The sequence below is a fragment of the Grammomys surdaster genome, unplaced genomic scaffold, assembly GCF_004785775.1.
Source record: "Grammomys surdaster isolate TR1022 unplaced genomic scaffold, NIH_TR_1.0 205, whole genome shotgun sequence".
NCBI lineage: Eukaryota > Metazoa > Chordata > Mammalia > Rodentia > Muridae > Grammomys > Grammomys surdaster.
The window spans coordinates 4,337,566-4,357,111 of NW_021604650.1; the positions used below are offsets into that span (position 1 = coordinate 4,337,566).

Below are 19,546 nucleotides of genomic sequence, written 5' to 3' on the forward strand. Positions count from 1 at the left end.
TAAAACAGAGTGGGCTTACCTCCTGTGGCTAGTTAAATTGAATTTGCATACAAACAGCATGGCACAGTAAATGAGAGTCCTTTATTATTGTCACTTCTCTGGGAACACTGAGCATGTTCATGGGCATGTTAATAAATGAGGTTGTAGTTATTTCCATATACAATATTGTTGAAGTGGTCCATATCCCTCACACTGAAAAATAGAGAGTCCCTTCAGAAACAAACTAAGGTTATGATCTGTTAAATAGACGGCAGAGTAGCAGGAATCATGTTAGAAGCTGATATTAGAAGCTGCCCTTCTGCTTCAGGCTGACCTTAGCAGGTGTTTTGTTTTTGTTTTCTTTCTTTTTCTTCTTGGAGAGAATTATGCTGTCAGCAAATACCTCTTGATACCTTTAAAGTTATTGTGGCTTGGATTTTCGAGGCCCTGTTCTCCACTAGTCTTCAAGATTGACACTCAACAATCAGTGGAGACTGGTGTCTTATAAAGGAAGAAAAACATGTATAGCATGAAATACTAATGTATCTCTGGTCTCTTAAACACTTTGCTGCTTTGGAATTCCTGCCGCAGTGAGCAAACATATAAGTTAGATAGAACTTATCCGGGTGAGAGGTGGAGGTGATGTGGTAATAGGTCCAGACTAGGGCTTGGCAATCAAGGCACCTGGAGTGGCCCTCTCTTTATGTAAGCTGTGAGCAGACAAGTGGTTTCCCTTCTTGGGTTTGTCTTCACAGTCCAGATGAAGTTACTTGTTCTAATGCCACATTCTTTGTGAATTGCTTACTTTCTGAAAGGAAAAGCTGCTTGGTGGGTCTGAAAGCTTGGCAGTGATGCTGTTTTGTGTTGCTGTGCTGTGTTTGAAGCTGTAGGAGCAGGCAGGCAGCCTCTCTCACACAGCCCCCTGGGGGTACTGGATGGTGCTATTTGGAGGAGCAGAAGTTGAGTTGGAGCAGTACTTTATCTACTATGTGTCTGGCCCAAGCAAAGCCACTATTGTGGTGAAGTGTACCTTGGGTGACCTGAACCATCTGTATTAGCATGGAGGGCTTTTTAGAAGGAATCTGAAACTTTTTCAGGGTTAAGATAGATTGTTGTGGTCTGGGCAAGCCAGAGTAAGAAGTAAAACCATAGTTTATCAGAGAAGCCCTTTAGAGAAGAAAGCAGACTGGGACAGCCAAGGTGGGTGGAGGGATTCTGGAGGAAGCCTTTGCTTGGAGCCATGCAGGAACTGAGTTCATTGTCATTGTAAATATTTGAATGTGTTTTCTATAGCCTAAGAACAACAGGGCAGCCTCATGACTGGAGGTGAGCAGGAAGAGAGAGGGACAGGATTGAGGTCAAAACATCCTCCAAAACAAGCCATCTAAGGCTTTGAGTAGTGAGTGATACATGTGCCCCAACTGTCATTCTTGTCCACTCTGCCCACTCTGCCCACTCTGAGGGTCTAGGCACGGGGGGACTGAAGTAGAAAGGAAAGGTGAGTTAAGAAGCAGGTAGTGATCAGCATAGAAAGGTCTCAGTAACCTTTAGGGGAACAGTGGTTAGAATCTAGACATATAAAATGAAATTGGAACTGAAGGAGGCTCCTTGGAGTGAGGTTGGAGAGGGAAGGTTGTGAAGGAAGGACTATTGGAATTTTACCTAGGATAAGTTATGGTGGAATAGCTGTAACATCAAGGATAGATGTCAAGGGAAAGGTCGGGCATTTGTCTTCAGCCTTGTCAAGTTTGAGATTCCTGGTTGGCATGAAGTAGAGACAGGGAATCACAGCAGGTAGGTAGATGGGTGCCATGTGAAAGTATGGAGTTAGTTGAAGTCACCTGTGGAGCTGATGGAGGCTATTAACTGGATCAGGGTTCTTCCACATCAGGACTCAGGAGTAGCCAGGGCAAGAATAAAACAGGCTGCAGCCCAGAAAGCCACTGAAGAAAGGCTTTAAGGAGGAAAGAGAGCATTGATCAGATGCTGCTGCTATATGAATCCCCACGTTTACAATATGGCAATCAGCCCCATTGTTTGGGGTCCTGAGAACTAGGCTGAAATGGCTCTGAAGAAGAGTGAAAGACACGGCAAGACCTCTCAGGCAAGGTCACTTCTCAGCAAGAGCACATGGTAGTCAAAGGCAGATGTGGAGGCAGGAGAGGTATAGGTGTTTTGTTTGTTTTTCTAAATAGAAGGACTGGAGATCGGTGTGTGTACTATGCAGCAAAGTGGAAGCCATGTCAGCCAAAGGAGTGGGCTGTCTAGGAATGCCCTGTACTACAGCACACAGCTGGAATTAGCAAAGTTTCTGCACTTTATCCTAGAACAGTGGTTCTTAGCCTGTGGGTCATGACCCTTTTGGGGTACAGATGACCCTTTCGTAGTTTCCTAAGACTGTTGGAAAACTCAGGTTTCTACATTAGTATTCATAATAGTAGCAAAATTACCTTTATGAAGTAACAACAAAAATAATTTTATGGTTGGGGTCACCACAGCATGAGGAACTGTATTAAAGGGTAGCAGGATTAGGAAGGTTGAGAACCACTGTCCTAGAAAATAGAGAGTAAAGTCACTGTTACCCATTAATCACCCTTTGATACCAGCCCCCCATCATTGTGTTTCAAGCCTGCAAACTGAGGGAAAAGGACAGTGCACTCCTGGAAAGTAGACAATGCAGGAAGTGATCCTCTTATGAGTTCCGTAGCTTCAAATGGAACCACTGTGTATTTCTGTCCCTAGGCAGTGGTTACAGTAGAGAAGTCCACTGTGACATTGATGAATGCTTGTTTTACAGTATAGGGGAGATTAATGGAGCAGAACCTTCCAGAAGACAACTGTTGGGTAGTGCAGTTCTACTTTCTTTTCTGTCTTCCTCCTGCATTGATTTTTTTTTTGTTGTTTGTTTGTTTGTTTGTTTTGTTTTGGAGACTTTCTCATGCTGTTTATCCAGTTTCATCCCAGCCCCTTTTGGGTGCACTGGTCACTTGCTTGCCTTGGATACCTTCTCATGTGTCATATACTCTAGCCCATAGTCTTTCCCTCTTTCGTGTATCATATTGCCACTGTGGTTGTTTTGTCTCCTTGACCTGGTCAACCTTTGAGCTTGTCATTCCTGTGAATAGCCTGGGCTGCTATCCTGACAGGTTGATGGAAGAATATGTTAGTGCAGAGAAGGAAACTATGGTCAGATACAGTGTTGCCTGATGAGTCTCTCTTAGTCTCCTGTGACCATTGGAAAAGGATGAGAAGTAGTTGGCATTTCAGAGAGCACTGAAAACATGTCCTCTACCTGGTTTTCAGAGTGAGTGGTCTGGCTGTCAGAGACAAACATGGTTGAGGTTGCAGGTTTTTAGGACGCTATTTGGAGTTAAATGCAGAGCAGATTCCAGTTGCTATCTGTAGGCCTGTGGCCTACTGAGTAAGATCATAGTGAAGAATGACAGTGAGATGGGTTCTTGCATCTTGCATGCTTTACAAGATTCTGGATGGCTCTAAATATTTTTTTAAAATGTTATTTACTAATTCTGTTCCTTATTAATATGACCCAGCCAGCCCCCCAGTAATCAAGGCAGAGTCCTATAGATTTTTAAATCAGCTTTAGCACAATTACTGGGCAAATTACTCCAATCTATTTTTCTATAGGCTAGACTGTTAATTCTCCAACTGCTTTCCCCAAGTACTTGATGTTTGAGTCTTGCCCAGGTTATTTCTGCTCCATCAGGCTAGCCTCAGCATTTCACTCGGCCACGAGCTCCTGGTCTATCACGTCTAATGGAGACCTCCTGTTCTCTCCTTCTGCCTTCTTTTTCCTTCTCTTTCTTTCCATATAGTCCCTACCTGCTATCCCCAGCCTACCATACTTACCTCCATTCTCCCCAGTAATTGGCTTTAGCCCCATTTATTTAACCAATAGCTTTAAATTGGGGAGCAAGGTTTATACAACAAAGTCTGATGTAAATGAGAATCTACTCATCACTGGCAACCAGATCTTGGGGTTCAGAATTTAGCATTTGTATACACAGCACCAGACCAACCCCAACAGAAGGCTCTTATCTAAAGCATGGTTGTATGTAGCACTCTTCTTTCATCCCCTAGTACCTCAGGCTAGTGCCCTGTTTACCCTTTCTGTATACCATGGTAAGTGTTTTCTTTAGATGGGTGGAGACTGAACGTTTGGCAGCTTCTCAGAACTTTATCATACACATGTAACTCATCTAAACTGAGCACTGGCCTGCTTATGTACCTACAGCAGGCTCAAGTCATCTCCACAGCTGTTTATAGTAGTTTCCTGGAAACCAGTCATCGTTAACTTGTCTCAGAGTTTGCCACTTCTCTGTCCACATGGGCCGTGCTAGGACACTGTACCCTCACTGAGAAATTCTTGTGTTAAAATGTGGCATACTTGACTCTTGAATCCTATTGGTACACTGTAGTGTTGAAACAAAACAAATCCTCCTCCTCCTCTTCCTCCTTCTTCTTCTTGTTCTTCTTTTTTAAGATTTATCTATTTATGTATATGAGTGCTCTGTCTTCACACACACCCAGAAATCAGATCCTATTACAGATAGTTGTAAGCTGTGTGGTTGCTGAGATTTGAACTCAGGACCTCTGGAAGAGCAGCCAGTGCTCTTAACCTCTGAGTCATCTCACTTGACTTAAAGGCAGTTTTTCTAGACAAAGTAGAAAATGTCTTTTAACTTAGAGGTTGGATGAAATGGATTGAAGATGCTTTAAATTCCTTGTAGATGGTTTTGATGATTTAATAAAATTTTAGGAGACCTTCCTGGTGTGTGCTGTACTTGATGTGATAAACTATTTTCATTAAGTGATAATGTAATCTCCTGTTCTTCTAGGTATCCAAATATATCTTGTGAGTTGCTCACATCTGATGTCTCCCAGATGAATGATAGACTTGGGGAAGATGAGTCCTTGCTAATGAAATTGTATAGTTTCCTCCTAAATGAGTCTCCCTTGAACCCACTACTTGCCAGTTTCTTCAGCAAGGTGCTAAGTATTCTTATCAGCAGAAAACCAGAACAGGTAAATACTGTTTCCAAAGGTAAGTATCTGGGCTATACATCCCCAAGGTGACACTGGGAACTTTGCTTCAGTGTTCTGAGTATGCCTGAGGTCCATTTTCTACAAGAGAGTGTGTTTTGGGTCTTGAGCAGTCTGATTTACACATTAAGGAGTATTTCTCCTTTGACATACTTTTTGAAAGGCTTCAGCTCTGCTTGTTAGCATACTTTGATTTCTTCTCTGAACATGTAATCTGAACCATCTTTGTGAGAGTCGCAGGTTGAATCTGAGTACATATCTAATGACCCTTTGGATTTAACAGTTGGCTTTGCTTAGTTGTTCCCTAATGATGATCTCCAGAGAAGCTAGAATCAGGTATTCCTAAAAATTAATTCCTGACTAGTGCTTTGTACACAGTGGTGATTTATTTTTAGTGGTAATTTATTTATATATCTGGATGTCCTTGTGTCTGGATGTCCACTAGTCTATTGCACTGGGTAGAGGTACATACCTCAATATTCTTACAGATACCACCCCTTGACACCTCTGTTTTTTCCCCCTAATTCAGTTTTGTGGGGAAATGCCATTTCCCAAGGAGTGGTTCACCAGGTGTGGCCTGTGGATCAATGTCACCAGCATCACCTGACAACTATTTTTTTTTTTTTTTTAAACATTGCATGTTCTTGATTCTTACCCCTGCTGTGCAGGAGTCTTGACAGTGCGGGTTTCTAGCACATCTTTCAGTTCATGCTGTTTCTTGCTGGGATTGGAGAACCATTGTTCTAGTGGATATTGTTGTGAAAGGGTGCAAGAGCTCACTTCCAAGAAACAGAGCAGCAGATGCTGAGTGCAAGCTAACAGATTATCAGCTGCAGGAAGCAGAAGTGAACATGGTCTTGCCAGTTCTTCAGGATGGACAATAGTCTCCAGTTACTTGGTCTTGTTCTGTGGTCAGCACAACTGAAAGGACTGAAACTATTCTGTTCTCTGTTAAGGCTGGGTCCATGTTTTACTTTAGAAGGATGGTGTTCTTTTTGTTAAGATAAGGTTTTCATTTAAATAGGGTGACTTTCCCAAGTGTGTTGGAGGAAGATCCTTTGCCTTGAGTCACAATCCCAAAGTCATGGTCTCAGTAGTGTAGATTGTCTCCCATTTTGCCTTCCACATAGAAGTCAAAGTATCATTGGCAATTTCAAACCATCACATAACCCTGGCACAGTTAGTTCAGAGATGGGTACCTCCATTATTAAGGCATGTTTCATTATGTTTTTATCCTTATATCTGCTGTTGAGATCCAGGCTGATGAGCTATGATTTCTGGTGTATATATGATAAACCATGAAAATATGTGGAAGACTTTCTGAATCCCTATGATATTGACACCAGGGCTCAGAGTCAGTTCTATTATCTGTCTGACAATGATGATGTGTGTCAGTTGTCAGTTGAACCCTGAATGAAGAGTCCTGTCACCTGGAGAGACACTCCTTGTCTCTCCAGCTAGGATTCCTTGGATGATAATGAGAGTACAGCAGTGTTGCTTGTGTAGCTGCTTTTGTCTTTTGACAGAAGCTTGTTTTCTCTTGCTTGGTAGTGTTGGTTAGGACTTAGGCATCGCCAGTGATGACAAAAGTCCACATTCACATGGCTTAATCAGAGAGGTACTATTCAGCCTCTAGAACAGGTTCTAAAATAGCCTTTAGAAAAGCTATTGGCAGTATTGAGCGCTTTGGCCTTCAACAATGAAATCTAAAGTATAGGCCTTGTGGTCCATGCTGTATTGTTCACAGCACCAGCTAAGGTTTGTGCCTGTAGGCTCTAGGACCAGTGCTTCTGCCATGAAATTGTAGTGTACTTTGGCCATGTGTGACTTTTTTCTCCTCTCACCCTTCCTTTCAAAGACTTCTATAGGATGCAGCTGTAAATGGCATGGCCACCACTCTTTGAAGAGGTGCGTCTATTTGACATGGTTGTCTACACAAACAGGATAGCGACTCACTTTGTAGTTACTTGTTGGTCGTAGCTCTAGCTGTTCTAGCTATTAAGCTTCTTTGTGCAGCTCAGTAGAAGTCCCTTGACTCTCATAGCATGCAGATCTTAGTTTAAATCCCAGGACGGTTTCCTTTTAGTTGTAGGAGATACTAGCATGTCTGAGCTAAGGATTTCTCATCTAGAACAATGAGTCTTCACCTTCCAGGGCATAGTGAAAATTTGTGGCAACAAAACAAAACAAAACAAAAAACAACAAAAAACAAAAAACCCTACCACCTTGCAGGACGTTTGGTGGGGTTTTGATAGAATCTGTGGGCTCACAGACACAATTAAGAAGACATAGGAAGCTGTGCAGGACAGAGCATCATTTCCATTTCTAGTTCTTTTCCACTCAGCACAGCCCCCTCTTCCCAGTCTCTTCTTGTTAGTCACACGTGCAGCAATGCAGGCTAAATCACCTTGTGGACCAGGCAAGTTAGCTACTTAGAAACATCTTTGCTTTGAATCTTTTTTAAATACTCTGCATTTTAATTTTAAGTCTAATAGGATTGTTTCATATATATTTTTTAAATGTTTGTTTTATTTTATATATATATGGGTGTTTTGCCTACATGTATGTATATGTCTGGTGCCCACAGAGGCCAGAAAAGGGTGTTGAATCCTGTGGAACTGGAGTCACAGGTGGTTGTGAGCCACCACATGGGTGCTAGGAATTGAACTTGGATCTTCTGGAAGAACAGCCAGTGCTCTTAATTGCTGAACCATCTCCCACCCCAAATAGTATGTTCTTTAGTTGTTTGTGTGGTTGTGGGGGATTTTAATACCTGTTCTTAGAGAAAGAACATTGAAAGTAAACAGAAGACACAGGTTCAGTCGCCTCTATTTGTAATGGGGATGCATGTCGATTTAGGAGATGACTTTATTTAAGGGTTTTGAATGTTGAAGTTGTTAGCCAGATTCCCCATGTACTTGTTGATTCAGTGCCTGCCTTTTCTTAAGCTAACTGGCAGGATTTGAGGAATGTTGGTCACTCTAGATTCTATGTCTCAAGTTAAGCATCTTTCAGTTTGATTTGTTTTCCTCTAGATTGTGGATTTCTTGAAAAAGAAGCGTGATTTTGTGGATCTCATTATAAAGCACATAGGAACTTCTGCTATCATGGATTTGTTGCTCAGGCTCTTGACATGTATTGAGCCTCCACAGCCCAGGCAAGATGTTCTGAATGTGAGTAGAGATTTGAACTGCTGGGGGTGCTGTTATGTGGGCCACTGGGCTCCTGTGTGCTGGGGGAATCCTACAGGATGAGGGAGTCTGGGGATGAGGCAAGGAGGTGGTTATCCCAACACAGAAAAGATTCAGATTTTTATTTTTATTTTATTTCTTTGAGACTGGACTCTCCTTGTGACTCTGACTGTCTTGGAACTCACTATATAGACTGGGCTGGTCTCAAACTCAGAGATAAGTCTCTGTGCCTCCCAAGTGCTGGAATTAAAAGCATGTGCAACCACACCCAGCTGAGATTCAGACTTTATAGGACTAGGGCTCAGGATGCATTGATCCGTAGATCTATCAGATACTGTGTTATTTGCCCTTTGCTGGTTGGATTGTTACATTGATGATGAGTGAATTGAGGATTTATCCTAAAGCTGGGTTTAGATATAAAAGCAGGACAAGGCTTTCTAAGATTGTGCCTCCTATGGGAGGGTCAAACAGGAAGAGTGGGGGAACATGAAAAGGGTCCGCTTACCAGTTCAGACAATTTTAGGCTATGTGCAGTTTGAGTAGAGAGATATCTTACATGAAACTGGACTCAGAGATTTGAATAATCTGAGTGTTAGGCTTTGCCTAGGTCTTGGCTGTGCTCCTCGCCCTACTTACCCTTGCCTTCTAGAACCATGTCTTCATTGACCCCCAGTCTCTTGTGGTTGCACATGCCTATATTGCCAGCACTCTGTAGGTTGAGGCAGGAGGATTCTAAATTCTTGGTAATTTGGGCCACATAATGACATCCTGTCTCAAAGAAAGAAAACTGTATCTCATTGAAAAAGAGCTTCATTGAAAATTGTAGTTTAAAAGACTAAAGGGACCAAACCAAGAAAGAGGGCCTATGAAAGGAAAGTTTGCTGGGAGTTGTCAACTTCAGGGCACACACACACACGCGATGCTAAGATGCCCCGTCATGCTTTCTTTATTTGATAGGTTAGGGCTAGATCTGTCAATGTGACTTAGATGACCAGCTGACTACTGCAAGCTGGTACCCTGGGACTTGCAAAGAGACACTTTGCTTCTTTTGTGTGTCTCTGTAGATCTGGGTCTTTTCTCAAAAGGAGTTCAAAATTCTGGAAAAGACTGTTAGAGCAAGAGGGATGATAGGTTGGTACACAGGGAAGTCCTATCAGTGTGGTTTGCTGTAATAGGTCTGCTCCTCTGGTTACATCTGAGTTGAAAATTTTAGGACCTCTTTCTAAAGAGGTATGCTTTTGGGGAGAGCTGTGTGGTTAGTAATGGGGGAGCATGTTAGTGGGAAATTCCTTAAAGTCTTTTTTCTTTTAAGATTTATTTATTTATTTTATGTATATGAGTGTTCTGTTTTCATGCACACCATGTGGTTGCTGGGAATTGAACTCAGTATCTCTGGAAGAACAGCCAGTACTCTTAATGGCTTAGCCATGTCTTCAGCCCCTTCCTTAAAGTCTTTAAGGTTGCTTGTGAATAGCTATGCAGAGGATAGAGATTCAGAATTGATTAGCCTACCAAATGTCCTGGCCTTTCTCATGGTCAGGAGTCAAAAACTCTAGGGCATTGCTATCAGAGTGTGGCCTCAGATAATATTGTGGGAAATTTCATCCCATACTCAGTAATTTCTGGGAGATTTAGAAAATTAGATCTTAGGTTTATAAAAATGTTAAATGTATTTGTAAAATAGATCTTAAGGGCCAGTAAGACAGCTCAGTGGGTAATGGCACCCGTTGCCAAACCTTTATTTGAGTTCTATTCCCAGAACCCACAAGATTTAAAGAACCCACTCCTACAGGACATCCTCTCCTCCACACATGTGCATGGCACACACATACACACATAAAACAATTAAATGTAATAAAACATAGCAGTTGGGTGGCTTCTGTTATAAACCTGCCCATTAGTATTTGCATTGCCTTTGATTGCTTCTTTCTTGTAAAGAGCCAGAGATAATATTAGGGGTTTGTCTCTGCCTTTATCAAATTGTATTTGGTTTCTTGCCCTCAACCCCATTCTATTCAACATTTGGAGGTCAAGTGGCCTTTCTCAGTACTGAACTGCCTTATATTTTATGGTGTTTTGGTCCTTTAGGGAGCTGATGTTAAGCTTGCTGGTTTGTCCTTTATCATTATTGTTTTTTCACTCTGATCCCTTCTGTTTTTGTTCACTGCATCTCATGTAGAGTTACAAAGAGATTGTTATGGTCCCAGCAGCTCTGCCTTTGAGACAGGCAGGTCACTGTCATCTGCTTTTAAGCTGCCTCAATCTGACCCTAGTATTTCCTGTAGAGAATTTGGTTTGGGTATCTGACCCCTCCCTTCCTCCCTCCCTTCTTCCCTTCTTCCCTTCCTCCCTTCCTCCCTCCCTTCCTCCGTCCCTCCCTCCCTCCCTCCCTCCCTCCCTCCCTCCCTCCCTCTCTCCCTCCTTCCTTCCTTCCTTTCTTTTTCTTTCAACAGGATTTCTCTGTGTACCCCTGTCTGTCCTGGGACTCACTCTGTAGACCAGGCTAACCTTGTACTCAGAGATCCTGCCTCTGGCTCCTGAGTGCTGGAATTAATGGTGTGCACTACTACCTGCCAGCTTAAAAACTCCTTTTTGTTTTGGGTTCTCCTAACCCAGAGGCTTAGTACTAAGTGTTGTTCTTAGTTTTCTGAAGTTCAGAGCTGGAGACTCTCCTAGAGCTAGTACGCACTTGCTTTCAGTATCAAAAGTATAGTCATGTAAATGTTGAATATCTGGTAGTCACCATCATTGAGTGTTGAGTGGCTATTGGGACTTGGAGTTGTTGGTGAAAGTGCTCATTCTTGAAATGATATATTCACTACATTTTCCTTGGGGGACTTTTTAATTTTCTGTAGTGTTCAAAGTCCAGAGAAACCTGTAAATTCTACTTAAAGTGTGATGGCTATTTCCAGTAAGTTAATCTTCACTGGGGCTTGATCAGGAGCCACTTGTTGCTATGATCACTTCTACAATGTGTTTTGCAGTGGCTAAATGAGGAGAGAATTATCCAGAGGCTTGTGGAAATAGTTCACCCATCGCAAGAAGAAGATGTAAGTTCTCTTACACAACTTATTTTTTCATATAAAAACTGTTCGTTCACCACAGAACATAGATGTGTGTATGTAAAGGGAATTGGAGGGATTGTATAGAACAGTGATAACCTGCTATTCTTGTGAGGAGCAGGAGAGCACCATCTCCTTCCCAGAAGTGGGTCACGCTAAACCTGCTTTTTGATAATCTCTATCCACACTGATTTTTCTTTTATACCTGCTTTTATCTTAGATGATAGAGCTACATCTACATCTTGAGAAGTTTGACTAAAACTCAGCAGACATCACAAGGTCTGGGTCCTCACTGAACCTAACAGTGATTCCATAGTCTTGCTCCTGACCTTGAGACTCAAACTGGTTCAGCCTGGGTGTGAAGGCTAGAGACAGACATTGTGACAGTGTATCCTATCCCATCTGCTCACCTCCTTCCCTGGTTCTGGAGATCAGACACAGATGTAGAAGTGGGTCTAAAGCTTGAGTTGGCTGTTCCACATTGAACCCTGTCTTGAAGGGTCAGGATGTATATCTCTGAGGTCTATAGCATCACTTCACAAGAATCACACCAAGGTGTATGAGATGATCCAGAGTCAACCATTTTGTGTAGATACAACAACTTCATAATAGGTTCAACCTCATGTCCATGTAGGAGTTGGTTTTAGGGTGATTCAGAGTGTGTTCGAGGCCTTAGGTCCTCCCCTTGTGCTTCTGGATGGCAGGTTAGATTGGGAAGTAAGCAGTGTGGATGAGCAGGGCAGGGGAAAACTAGCTTTTAGCTAGAGTATATTTTTTTATTCAAGGGTGGTTTTCTATAGAGATGGATTTACTCTCTATTTAAATAGTCTACTTAAAAAGTTTTTATGAGTCTCTAGCAATTAGCATAGTGGCTAAGAGCACCTATTGCTCTTGCAGAAGACCTGGCTTCAGTTCCCAACACCCACCTAATAGGCTGTAACTGCCTCTAACTCAGTTCAAAGGGATCCGACTTTCTCTTCTAGGTTTCTCAAGCACCAGACACATACATGGTACATTTGTACATACATACATACATACATACAAAGTAAAAATGAATCTTAAAAAAAATTTTATGGCTAGAGCTAATCTAAGATACATTCTTCTCCACCATCCTGTCTTGGGATTGTGGAGTACATGCTCCCTTATGGTAGCTGCTATTGTTGCCAGAGTTGGTATTCATATATTCCAGGGGTCTATGCTGGGTGTTAAAGGAGATCTCTGGTGTAAGAACTCTTGGGCTTATTGGGTACTAATTTTTTCCCTTCTAGGTAAGAGCTCAGTGGTTCCAGGAGCTCTCAGTTCCTATGTTCTAGGGGCCTGACCAGTGCTGGTAGTAGAGAGCAGTGACATAAGCAGGGTAGTCCTCTTTGTAGGGCATGCTTTCCATAAATAGGCTTGTTCTTCACTGTATTCTTAACCAGACATTGATTTCTTACAAGCCTTTTCACTTGTCTGTAGAGTCCATCAGAAACTATAAAGGAGAGGCTCAGTTCTATAAATTTTTAATTTAATTTTGTGCGTATGGGTGTTTCACCTGCATGTATGTATGAGCACTACATGCATCCTTGGTTGCCATGGAGGCCTGAAGAGGGTGTCCAGTCCCCTGGAGCTAGAGTTACCAATGGTTGTAGGCCACTATGAGGGTGCTTGGAATCAGACCTAGGTCCTTGGGAGATGAGCCAGTGGCCTTAACCACTGAGCAATCTCTCCAGCCTACAGAATGGGTTTTTAGAAAGACAAACCATGACTAGCATGGTGACTCCTGCCAGTAATCCCAGCAAGTGGAAGGTTAAAGCAGTAGAGTTGCAGAAGTTGGAGGCCAGCCTGCAGTACATCTTGAGACCTTTTCTCAAAAACAACACCCCACGGGGGTGGGGGGGGGTGGGGGGTGTTAATTATCATTTTTAAAAAGTGTTAGGTTACAGATCCCATATTAGGTTACTGATTCTAGTCTATAAGTGTGGATTCCCACTGTTTATCATTTCTCCAGAACGTGGTGTTAATAATTGTCACCGTTTCCCATAGGACATGAGTACTGAGGCTTCCAAGAAAGGTAGATGGACACTCCACCTTCTATCTTCTACAGGGCTGTGTTAGTTTTCATTTGTTTGTTTCAGGTTTTGAGCTAGTGTGTGTATTCATCTGTGCTAATAAAGGTGTGGAGTGGGATACCTTTTTTTTTTTCCAAGTATTTAGTAAAAGACATATGTCCGTGTCAAGCCTTTGCTCACGTGACTTTACAAATGGTAATCTACACTGTGCAGTCGTGGAAGAGAAGCTCATCAGCCTGGCGGTCAAATGCTTCTGTCCTCTCCTTTGGGGCTTCACTTGTTCATTGACGCTTATAGACAGTTTTAACTTGAGTTACCTCTCAAGCAATTTCTTCCTTCACTTTTTACTATAAAGTTAACTTCTAACAAGTTCTGTAGCTAAAATTGTACCTTTTTCCTTTAGCGGCATTCAAATGCCTCACAATCACTTTGTGAAATTGTTCGCCTGAGCAGAGACCAGATGTTACAAGTTCAGAACAGTACAGAACCAGATCCCCTGCTTGCCACTCTAGAAAAGTATGTTTACCACTTGGTTCTTACTTTCCTCATTGATGCTGTTTGATGTGTTACCTTATGAGTGACTGGTAAGTGACATGCTCCTCTGAGGGCATCGTGTCATGAAAACCATATGCAAAGCAGGAAAGCCTGCTTTTCTTCTTCCACTGTTTGTGACCCAGTAGAGACCGAAGAACAAGAAGGGGATCCAGTGGCATGTATCGTGGACTTTCAACTTCTCAGTACCTGCAAAGCTGTTTTACAGAGCCATCCTGACATGAAACAGTCATATCATGACTTGGAGGATCTCTTGTTTTTGTAAATAGAGTCTTCTGTATGTATGCATCTGACCCACTTATGCCATTGATATCATCTGACTATCTTCTAGGGCCACGGCGCCTTTGCAGCTGACTCAGGCTGCTTGAGCACTTACCTTGTTTAAGCTCCTGTTGAGGGGCAGGTCCTTTGGGGATGGGCTGCTGTTTTGATTTTCAGGATTCTCACATTTTCAGAAAAAATATTGGTTGTTAACACGGGAATGTTGTTGACTTATGTCCACACTGTTAAAATAGTATAGAAAGGCGGGCTTTCTGTGGGAGGAGTAACTGTAAAGAGTGCACGTTAGATGGATGAGGTCTCCTTTGCTCTGCTGCTCTTAGCTTGTCTCTCACAGTGTTATGTGTCCCTTCATAGTCCTCCAGTGTAAAGAAGCTTTCTATATCTTTTGCCAAAGTGTCTTTAAATCAAGAGAAGGCACAGCTTACTGTAACTGTCTTGTGAGAAAGCTGATTTGTAGTCCCAGAATTGCTCTCAGAGGAGAGAAAGGTGCATTCACAATGCCATCCCTGAAGTTTTTGGTGTTATGTCTTGATTTATATGTGTACTCCTTTCAAATATATAATATCTTCCACACCTAGATACTTCCACTAGACTGAACTGTGTAAAATTGTAATTAAAAAAGTTCTGAGTGTTTGGCAGGGTGTGGTGGCACATGTCTTAAAACACAGTACTCTGGAGGCACAGGCAGGCCAATCTTTGAGATCTCAGACAGCCTGGGCTACATAGTAAGACCTTATCTCAGATAAACAAAAGCAAAAAACTGTTTTGTTTTGAGTTTCAACAATTTCATATGGTTTACAAAGCTACTGTTCAATAGAAACACAGCAGAAGCAACATATAATTTTAATGTTTTTTAAATATGGAGTCTTGAAATCTGGCATTTATAGTTAGAATATGTCAAAACCAGTGAGAAATATTCTAACTGGCTACATGTAGTGAGTGGTTGGTACAGAGTCAGCCTACCTATCTGGTCAACAGTGAGGTCTGGGTTCTGCAGTGCTGCCAGAGCCCACGTATATGCTTGCTTCTAACTTTCAAGCTCTGACTTTAGTCCTTCTGCAATCAAGATAAGTATATAGTCATGATTTATATCAATAAATGTTAGAGTGAATTTCTTCAGATACATGGACCAGGTGACTCAGTGGCTTGTGGTATCACTGTGTCCTTCTAAAAGCCAGTGTATATCAGAGTGGCCTCAGTCTCTCCCTCTCCTCCCTCTCCTTTTCCCTCTCCATCTCCTTCTCCCTTTCCCCTCTCCCCTCCCCTCCCCTCCCAACTCCCCTCTCCTCCCCCCTCCCCTCTCCTCCCCCTCCCCCTCCCCTCTCCCCTCTCCCCTCTCCTCCCCTCTCCTCTCTTCCCTCTCCCCTCTCCCCTCCTCTCCCCTCTCCTCTCTCCCCTCTTCCCCTCTCCCTCTCCTTCCCACCCTCTTCTCCTTCTCCCCCTTTGAGGGATGAAGGATTTAATGTGGCTCTCAGTTTGAAAATACAGTCTATTCTGGCAGCATGATGTATGCAGCATGAGGCAGTTGGTTGATCATGTTGCATACAGTCGGGAAGTAGAGGGAGATGAATGCTTCTCTCCACCTCCAAATATCTTCTATTCTTTGACAGTTTTGTGCTGCCAGTTCTTTTATTTATTGTTTATGGATTGAGAAAGTACAGTAATAGAAGGTTGCCATGAGCTTATACTTAATAAAGTATACTCCCCAGTCCACATATTTGATTAATATATTCAATAATAGTATATTAAAGTATGTTGTCAGTGCTTAGTTGTTGGGAAGAGACACTATGACCATGGCAGTTCTTAGAAAAAAAAATATATAATCGGGGCTTGCGTACAGTTTCACAGTGCATTCTCTTCATGATAGAGAACAGGTTTGGACAGAGTTCCACATGTAGATCCACAGGCAGCAGGAAGAGAGAGTGAGCCTCTGGGCCTACCTTAAAGCCCACCACCAGTGACATCCTCCAACAAGGCCACATCTCCTAATCCTTTCAAATTCCTTCCTGTGAGCCTATGGAGCTATTTTTATTGAAACCACCATGTTGTGTATATTTAATGATCAAGTAGTCCAGTTACTATATAATAGTCATATCAGAGTGGTCAGTCTTTTGGTGAGACATACAAAAAAATTACCTGTATTTGAGTGTTGGGTGTCCCATGTGCATGTGTGTCATGGGTGAAAGGTGTGGAAGGGTGTGTTTGAGTGGCTGAAGTTCAAAGTATTTGAGAGTAGTGCCACCAAGAAAGAAATCTTGAGTTGATAGACATGGAGTTTAGGAGGAAGTTTGGTCCTAAATTAAATGCATTCTAGCTATTATCTCTGGAAATTTTTGAAATTGAAAATTTCTTTAAAATACTTCTCTTTGGGCTGTACTGTGTAACTCAATTATATAAAGTATTGAACTCAGAATTTATGTTATTTTGAGTCAGCTAGTTTTCTAGATATGAGTCTTTCTGTGACCACCCTATGAAAAACAAAACTCTGAGTGAGAAGGAGCCATTGTTCCAGAGATGTGGATGAGTAATCCAGATGGCGTCCCTCACAGTGACTTTTACTGATAACTTGTTTGACATTACCCATGTTTTAACCATGTCAGAAAGCACTTCCTAGCCTAGAGGCTGAAAGGCGTCCTTCATCTTGTGTGGCAAGTTCCATCCTGTGGTTCTTGGTTCTGTTCTCTTTGGGGTGATGGATAGTGGTGTTTGGATAAGACTGGATATGACACCAATACTGTGTTGTTAAATCATAAGTTTTCATTGGTTATTACATTATTTTGTCCATAAGAGTGCTCCTGGTGTGACAGAATTCCAGGTTAATATAGCCATGAGATGGTTGGGGCTTGTTTGCCATTCCTTTGAGTAGACGTCATGGTTTTGAAAGCAGCAAAGACTGTGGTGAGTGAGTGCCCTGCAGACTCTGAGCGTGACAGGGGCAAGCATCAGTGCTGTTTAGCTGGAAGTCCACTACGGAAGAACAGTTGCCAGAAACACAGCTCCAAATCTGTAATCCAATGGTTTTCAACCTGTGGGTCAAAACCCCTTTGTGGGGGGTTAAATGACCCTTTTATAGAGATCACATATCAGATATTTACATTATGACTCATAACCATAGCAAAATTGCAGTTATGAAGTAGCAGTGAACATAAATTTTATGGTTCAGGGTCACCACAACATGATCACCACATATTATAGGGTCTCAGCATTAGGAAGGTTATACTGACTTATCATTTGAGAATTACAGAATAAAAGTCAGTGGGTAATGGTCTTTTTGACTTGTTTTGAATCTTTGGTAATCAAACAGCAGCCGTACCTGTGTGGAAAAACATAAGCAGGTCCAGTTTGTTGTTTGGAAAGATTTTTCTTTTGTGAAAGTGCTAAGTTCTAAGTCTTTACTGTGCGTCACTGTCAGATAGTCACCACGGCCTTCACCCTGCTTTGAGTAGAGATCGCACCTAACCTTGAAATATTTGTTGCTCATCAAAAAAGGCAACAGGGCCTCCCCTTATCCTGTTAAAGGGGATAAACTTCATACATAAGAAGAACCACTGTAATAGTGACATTTAAAGTAGAAAGCAGACATGCCCATGTGTGGATGAATGGTCATAGGGATTGGGTTGGGTCTGTTTAGTTGTTATTGTTAAATGGCTTTGCAGTCGGTGCTTGACTGTTGTTTTTTCCCTCCAGGCAAGAAATTATTGAGCAGCTTCTGTCAAATATTTTTCACAAGGAGAAGAATGAATCGGCCATAGTCAGTGCAATTCAGATTTTGCTGACTTTACTTGAGACTCGACGGCCAACGTAAGCTTTCCTTTTATCTCACCAAATGTCCCATCTTGTTTTACTTTTAGATGTCTTAAAAAAGCTAAGAGTTACATTCTTGCCAGGTGAGCTATAGTAGCATGCCTTTGAAGGTCAGGTGCTGCTGAATTTTACTGTTGTGGAGATAATAATTTCATTTATGTGAGTACCATGGTTTGATCAACAGGTTATTGGCAGCACTTTGTATTTGCTGTGTTAGTGGATTCAAGGTGAGCAAATCCCAAACATGGACAATGGCCCAGACAACTGGCTGTGTGCTTATGAAGATGGAGGAGGGTTATTTCAGTTGGCATGTGCTAATTCCTTTCACAGTCAAGTACTGACTGCAGTGTCATTTATCTCCAGATTCCCTTCTTGAGGCTAACTTATGTTGTTTTATGGGTCTTACTATGAGGGTATTGCACTTCAGAGGCTGGATGAACAGGAGGCCTGAGGCCTTAAGGAAATTTTTCTGTATGTATGGTATATTTTTCAATAAGCCACTGGATTTTTATATGTTGTTTTTTATAGTTGGTAACCAGTGTAAGTGTTGTAGGAATATTCAGAGATTGTGTTGTTTTGCCTGTTGTTACTGGATCCATCCAATGAGGCAAGTGACATGGAGAGAGATGGGTGGCATCCCCGGCTAGCAAGTGAAGTCTTCATCCAGCCAATGCTTCTCTTTTTCCTCTCAGTGATGAAATTTAGGTTTCTGGGGTGACAATGAAGGTAACCTCACCAACCCCGCTTCCCAAATGCCTGCCCCCTGCCACTGCTCTGCTTAGTCTCGATGATAGTTGGGGAATCTGTAATTTGCCTTTCTCCTTCTTTCCCAGAAATTCATATTTTAGATCACACAAGCAGCAAGGTATGGTATTAATCACTTGTGCCCAGCTATCTTATAGCTCATGCCCCAGGGCCTTCCTACCTTCCCTGTCTATGGCTTAATGTCATACTGAGTGTTTTGTATGTAAGTTGTGAGGCTTATACAATAATTCTGGCTTGAGAAAGAAAGAAACCTGAGGAATAGTACACATTTTTAGCAGATGTTAGGGAAAAAAATAAGAAGGTATAAATAAACACTACAGCTCCTGACCTGTCCATCTTAGGAACATCTGCCTCGTGTTTCCTCATGTGAATGACACGGTAATTCAGTTATGTTTTCATTTTACTTTTTCAAGATTTTTGGTGTGTGGGTGTGTATGTATAGATACCTGTAGGTACTTATGAGGATCAGAGAGAGATGCTGGATCCCTGGGAGCTGGAGTTACCTGATAGTTCACACAATATGGATGATGTAATCTGAACTCCTGTCCTTGACTAAGCATTAAGCACTCCTAACTGTTGAGCCATTTCTTCAGCCCTGATTTTTTTTTTAATGTTTATGTGTGTTTTGCCTGCATTCTTGTCTGTGTACCATGTGCATGCAATGCCTGAGGAGGCCAGAAAAGAGACTGGAACTGTAGTTACAGATGTTTGTGAGCTGCCATGCAGGGTGCTAGGAATCAGACCCAGATTCTCTGAAAGAGCAAACCAGCACTCTTAACTGATGAGCCATCTCTCCAGC

General features: G+C 42.1%; 1 protein-coding gene across 5 annotated transcripts in view; it reads left to right on the plus strand.

Moving 5' to 3' along the window:
* Ppp6r3 (protein phosphatase 6 regulatory subunit 3) overlaps positions 1–19,546 on the plus strand; it is a 114,364-nt gene that overhangs the window by 41,433 nt on the left and 53,385 nt on the right. For all 5 annotated transcript variants that reach the window (XM_028771240.1, XM_028771242.1, XM_028771243.1 and 2 more), the window contains exons 4-8: positions 4,836–5,022; positions 8,076–8,213; positions 11,216–11,281; positions 13,748–13,860; positions 17,866–17,979. In XM_028771240.1, the coding sequence (XP_028627073.1) occupies positions 4,836–5,022; positions 8,076–8,213; positions 11,216–11,281; positions 13,748–13,860; positions 17,866–17,979 (618 nt within the window). The remainder of the gene's footprint in view (positions 1–4,835; positions 5,023–8,075; positions 8,214–11,215; positions 11,282–13,747; positions 13,861–17,865; positions 17,980–19,546) is intronic.